This window comes from Nicotiana tabacum, chromosome 17, assembly GCF_000715075.1.
Source record: "Nicotiana tabacum cultivar K326 chromosome 17, ASM71507v2, whole genome shotgun sequence".
In the NCBI taxonomy this organism is placed as follows: Eukaryota; Viridiplantae; Streptophyta; class Magnoliopsida; order Solanales; family Solanaceae; genus Nicotiana; species Nicotiana tabacum.
In genome coordinates, this window is record NC_134096.1 from 97719306 (window position 1) to 97725925 (window position 6620).

The window sequence follows — 6620 nt, forward strand, 5'->3', positions numbered from 1 at the left end:
CATAATTTTTTAATAAATATGAAATTATTTTAATTACATTGAAAAGTAATTATAAATACTTGAACCAAATAATGAAAAGAAATAGGAAAACAAAATATTGTTGGGGGAAGGAATTGAACCTTTGACCTCAAGCCAAAACCAACTTTACATAAAACTTCTAACCATTGCACTACCAAACGTCCTGCTTCTCTTTTAGTATATTAAATTCATTTTATCAGCGTTTCCCATAAAGAAGAAAGAGGGACATGAAAGGGACGTAGGGCATTAAAAAGTTGCGTTATACATCGTGGGAGTATAGTGCGCTATACTATTTCGCGCTTATTTTAGTTCAAGTATAGCGCAGTTATTTACCGCACTATACCTTAACAGTCAAATATGCCGTTAAGGTATAGCGCGATAAATAAACGCGCTATACATATTATGGTTATCAATTTTTTTCCCACATATTTTGATTCTTTAAGTCCAAAAGAACCATATTTTGGTTGTGGACTCATACAGAAGTATCCACTGACAAGTGGCAAGAGCAGGACTCATGTGGTAGGTGGCTTTCCTGGAGGAGAAGATCACATAATTCGTGCTAAAAGTTCTCAAATTATATAGTATATATTATGTTTATAATCTCTACCCTATGGTAGGGGTAAGGTAGGGGTAAGGTCTGCATACAAACTACCCTTCCCAGACCCTACTAGTGGGATTATACTGGGTTGTTGTTGTTATTATGTTTATAGTATCCGTTACTCAAAATTCCTCTTGCAAAAGTGACATAATTCATAAAGATTCCGTATGATCTAAAATCAATCGAGCACAAATTTTCTGATTAAAAGAAAATTCGAATCACATATTACAAATCTGGGATTCTTCACGTGATGGAAGACAGGTCATAGTTGATATTAGCTGAAACCGGATTAGTCAATGCCATAAACAGTAACCCCAAATTAAAAGTCAACCATTATTGCTGCTCTAAGTTGAAAGATAATAATTAGTCTCCTCTTCCCAAGAACCGAAAGGGTTGAAAACTATGCACATAGTATTAGGTTTCTCCTCCTAATAACTTCGCTGTTCAAAAGATGCAAAACTTACTCATAAAGATCCTAGCGTAGGACAACAAAAGAAATGGATTTTGTTGAGGAAGCAACAGACCCAAGAAAGAATCAAAACTCTTGATCCATTCAAAATTAACCACTAAGAAAAGAAGTCGTAGACCCATAAAACTCCAAAGCAATTATGCAGCTTCTACAATGTACATTGTGTTGGCACTTTCACAGCTGCGCCTTCAGTTAAATTGAGCTCTAAAAAAATGCTCTCATTATGATGCAGCATCAGGATTTGGACTCCTAACTTTATAGATTACCATTACCCGATATTACAAAGCAAGTCATGAGCTAAAGATTTCCTGGTGGATGCCTGTACATTAAGGGCTCGTTTGGTACGAAGGATAAGGAATAATTAATCCCGGGACTAAATTTAAGAAGAGCTTATCCCATGTTTGGTTGGGATAAAATTACGGTATAAGTAATCCGCGGATTAGTTATCCCGGAATTGTAGTATTTTTTTATCCCCATGGAAAGATGGAATAACTAATCCCGGGATAATTAATCCTGGGATAACTTTTTTACATCCAAACAACCCCTAAATATTTCCTTCCACTACATTTTTGTGCTCGTTCAACCTCTCCCTTTTCCTCCTGCTTCTCACATTTCCATCACCATTCTTGCTTTCCTGCACTTGAACTTTCACATTCACTCAGAAAGAGAGAGAAAGGGGGGGGGGGGGGGGTAGAGAGAGGGAGAGAGAGAATAAAATATAGTTTATTACACCAATTCAGATAATTCAATGGCCTGGCAAAGGGGATGAAAGCAATTTTCACTTGTGGTTATCACATATCGCCGCATTTTTCCTTCATTTAGTAGTATATCCTTACTAGTACTAATCTACACCTTATAACTTCTGATAATTAAATCCAACCTCATGTTCTCAGTATATCCCCTGAGAAGGAGTTACAAAACCCAAGGTGCTTCTACACTTCTTTCTATAATGAGCTGTTTTAAGAAACCCTGGATTATGCTTCAGAGTTAAACCAGATTTCCGCCCGAGAGAATTACCCCACCCAACTCAATTGGTTAATTCCATCCAAACTTGAAGAAAAAAAAATAACATTGTCATAATTTACTAGACTTGTGAAGGTATTATGCTCAATCAACTTAGCTTCAAGCCCAAACTAGTTTGAGTCGGCTATATCTCTGTCTATTCAGGCTCATTTTATTCCAATACAAAATAATTTGTCTTTTAAGTCAAATTAGAGTTTCTCCAAAACTAGATATTCTTTAAACATCGCATTTATCAACACCAACGCACAAGTCTCCAACAGACTAAAACCATTCTTCGCAAACAACGAATATAATGTAACTGCAACACAATGTGTAAGGTTCAACCCCAACTGGTTGGTACTGGCTACATGGACTTTTTGCTTTTTATGCATATTGCTCTAAGCTAAGCACTTATTAAGTTCTAGAGGTTGTAAGCAATGTCTGAAAATAGAACATCGGGACTCGCCTAGGGGTTAGACAACCTCTAAACACCTCGAGGCAACCTTAGGGCCTAAGATCTAGTCTTTTCTTAAGGACGGTGGTGTTCGGGCCAGCTTGCGCACACTTTGACTATCTTTGTTTTTTTTATATAAGATCAGGTTTACACCTCGACTATCTTAATTTGAAGAAAGTTATCCGTCATATTGTTAACAAAACCTCATTTTTATACATTAGTAAAAATCTACTATGACCAAGCAATTTTACATTTTCCTGATACTTTAGAGGAAGAGTGGAAGACTAATTCTATGTTTTCGCTAAAAACATGGAAATCGATCAGAACTAATCAGGTCAAAAAATTTGGACAGTGCATACCGTTTCCCCAGGGATATTTATAGAGGCCGCTATAGTTTTGACCAAGTGAAGAATACAAGAGCCTTGGACAAAATTTACGAGGTGTTGCACGTAGAAATTCTTTTTTCTCTCTTTAACAAAGAGGTGATCAGACAGGCAGAAAAAAAAAACGAATTCCATTCATCTCTAAATGAATATGTTACCCCAGCCTGTTTCTATAACTTAAGAAACTGAATCTCACCTTTCCCGATGTAGTAACATGTGTAACCACAGATTTCTTTTTCTTCTTGTCGATAGTGGATTTGGACCCTGTGAAAGGCAATGCATAAACCACAGTCTTTCAGGGACAACAATATTTCAACAGAGCGAGAGAAAAAAGAAGTTATATTTGTAAGCGCCAGCGAAAATACGACAGTATTATGAACCCCAACCTTAGCTTTAATTCTCTTGAAGCGAACAATATCCTTGACATCACTTCCAGTCCTCTTAGCATTTGTCTTGATAGTTGATAGTCTGAACTGCTGGAAAATTGTCTACCTCTTCCTCTGGTGCATCCAAAGAAACCCCTTGTTCATCATCAGACAATCTCCTCTTTTTCCTAAGTCTAAGCATATTGTACTCCAGGTCAGTCATATGAAGGCGTTCTTCTTCAGCAGATTTGGCAAATTGACGTTGAAATGATGATGGTTGTTCTAGAAAAAATGCATTCCTAAGAGCATAAATTACAGGCACACCACGTATCTACCCCAGTTCAGGAGAAAGGGGAAACAAAGGTCAGAAAAAAAAAGGAGAAAGCCAGTTGGTATATACATAATATAATGTTCTAAATGGTGGAGATTTTTTCCTTTCTTTTCAATGGAAGAGGCATACATACAAGATAGCTTTTGGTCACTCTTTCACGTTTCATAAGGTACCATACAGATTACCAAAGAATTTGGAATTGCTAAGGTTACTCCTCACAAGACCAAAATATTTTACAGTTTTATCATCTTAGTCCTACATGCTAGGCGAGATAAGATCAACTGGTAGACCATGACATAGTTCTGCAGATGCCAAAGATTATCTTGTTTCTTACACTTCCCACTTAGATTGTTAAATATCTTGCGACTACTGACAAGTCAGAGATTGAAAATTTAGCACTTTGAAATGGACTAAACAAGTAGATGTGGAAGATCTTTCTGAGAAGACATCCTAGAATGTGACGGAATTTTTCCAGTTTTGTAATAACTGAAATGTCTGATATCACAATATGGGACATTATCAATATCATCTCCGAGCAAAAGTGAGTCCAAATACCTTTTTCTCCGCAAAACAGCATCTTGAGTAGCGACAAAAAAGTGTTCAGAATTGTTCTCTCCAATAACTTCAGTTATGCAAGCTACAGCACTTTTCCGCTTCTCATGGTCACATCTGCAATAAAGTCAGATCCCGAATAAGTTGCATAACTCAAAAGAATGTCCTGAGAACTTAAGCAACACACATACTGGTTGCTACTCAAGAAGAAGAGACGAAATGGCTAACCGTGCAGTAATAAGGTTATTAGCTACATTCAGTGATTCACGATAGCAACCACCGAGGCTCTTCAACTCTGCAAGAACACATCTACAAGCAGAGGCGGATTCAAGATTTAAATTCTATGGGTTCAACTTTTAAGGCGTTTAGCATTGAATCCATTATGTTTTTACAGCTATGGGTTCATATAGAATATTTGTTTCAATTTTAGTGAATTTTTACTGTTGAGTATTGAAGTTTTGATGATTAACAAAGTGTGACTACTTGCTCAAATAACAAGATCATCAATGTAACTGCTTAGCTGTTGTGATAAACCAGCTCCTCAGGTTAAAGGATCAGCTTCTCATGGTTGATACTTGTACATATGAACAAGACAGTAACTTTATCTCAAAGTTACCCAAGTCCGAGTTTGGTGGAAGATGGCTGCTATATGTGATAAGGGTCGTTGCTCAAGAAGATACGGATAAGTCAGTCGGAGATAAAAGTCCCAAAACTTGTGGAATCCTTGGAACAGTAGGAGTCCTATCAAAGAGGAAGCTGACTATGAATAGGACTCCTAGAAGATCTCAGGTCGTGTTTAAATAGGATTGACTTTGGACTTCTGAACTATCCTTTTACACATCAACTAAAGTGTCATAAATTGTCTTTATTTGTGTTGAGTACTTGCTTTGTATTCTTCCGAGTCAATCTAGTAAATGTGTTTTGGGAAATTGAGTTGTAATCAAACGTCATAAACAGTTAGTGAGTTGGAGTGAGTATTTTGCTTTACAAGTTAGAGTAACTTGTGAATCAAATAGGAGTAGGAGTAGTGGAGAGTATTGAATTACAGTCTTGTAATTGATACATTTTGGCTCATTGTTCTAGTGGAGTTGGAGTTGAAAATCCTACGCGGTAGGTCGTGATTTTTGAATCTTTTGAGCCAAGTGATTTTCCACGTAAAAATCAATGTGTTTATTGTATTGCTTACGCTTAAGGAACACGGTAAAGAACCAAGTTCTTTAGTAATCCACACGGGCACTCAAACTAACATTTACACACAAACAGATTTAGTTAAAGCAAAATATCTTTAGCTTAGCAAACAAAGTTAACTCAAAGAGACAAATGGAGCTGCTCAAAATTAACCTGGTAGTAAAAAGTTTAACTGTGACGCCTAGAATATTTGCCAATGCAATATTAGCAGGGGTAATGCGATTCACAACAAGATGATGCAAAAATGTTCCGTCACAAAGGATTTTAAATGGCTCTCTAAACCCAAAACAAGACGTGTAAAACCACACGGCTCTCCTCTGCTTTTTCACTCTCATCTGTAAGCATTCACGAGACTAAAATATTTTACAGATTTATCAACATTCTTCCGCGGCGTTTCATTTAATGAAAGACACTGATAGAAACCAAAATTGCGTTTCAATTATCCATTTTTTAAAAGAAAGGGGCAAGTAATGGAAGTAAAGGTGTAGGGAAATTGAAGAGAAAAAAGGGAAAGAGAGAGAGAGAGAGAGATACAGATACGGAGGAAAGGGACTTACCGGAGAAGTAGCCGGAGCCCGGACGGTGTTGGATGATTGAAGAGCGGCGTCGCCGGCGACTGGTATGAGCCTTAGGACTTCTTTACGGATTGGGATTCGGCGGTGAATATGGAATTATGTACCAAAACCCAAAACTTCGGTGTGTATTTTTTTAAAAATTTGGTAATCATTATGGTATTGGGTATTAATAAGAAAAAAGACCGAAAATATAAAATACTGCAAAACAATACTTAATTACATATGTATTATATTATTATATAGATAATGTATTTATTAATTTGAATATAAACTAATAAAAGAGCTAAAATTCTAGAATCCTTCGTACACAAAATCCTATAACCTTTTGTAACGACCCGACCTGTCATTTTAAGAATTTAAGTCTCGTTCGGCGGCATAAGGCCCGGAGCAACTTCGTATTACGCGTATTGATTTGCGTGCGTGGTTGAATTCAGTTACCGGATGATTCAGAGTGATTTGGGATACTTGGTCCCTAACAAGAAAGCTTAAGTCTTAGGATTTTGGCCGTAGTCGGAACTGTGTGAAGACGACTCCGGAATAGAGTTATGTTAGTTCCGTTAGCTCCGTATGATGATTTTGCACTTAAGAGCGTGTCCGAAAAATTATTTGGAGGTCTGTAGTGGAATTAAGCTCGAAATGGCGAAACTCAAAATTTTGAAAAGTTTAACTAGGGGGTTGACTTTTT

General features: G+C 36.9%; 1 protein-coding gene across 1 annotated transcript; it reads right to left on the minus strand.

Annotated features, from left to right (window-relative positions):
* Positions 1 to 784: 784 nt before the first annotated feature.
* On the minus strand, positions 785 to 5911 carry LOC107804391 (uncharacterized). Its single transcript, XM_075234711.1, is given in 8 exon segments — positions 785 to 1719; positions 3121 to 3170; positions 3173 to 3188; positions 3311 to 3376; positions 3378 to 3612; positions 4161 to 4289; positions 4401 to 4481; positions 5514 to 5911. Coding segments are annotated over 8 exon segments (849 nt in total). The 5' UTR covers positions 5696 to 5911; the 3' UTR covers positions 785 to 1629.
* Positions 5912 to 6620: the final 709 nt, after the last annotated feature.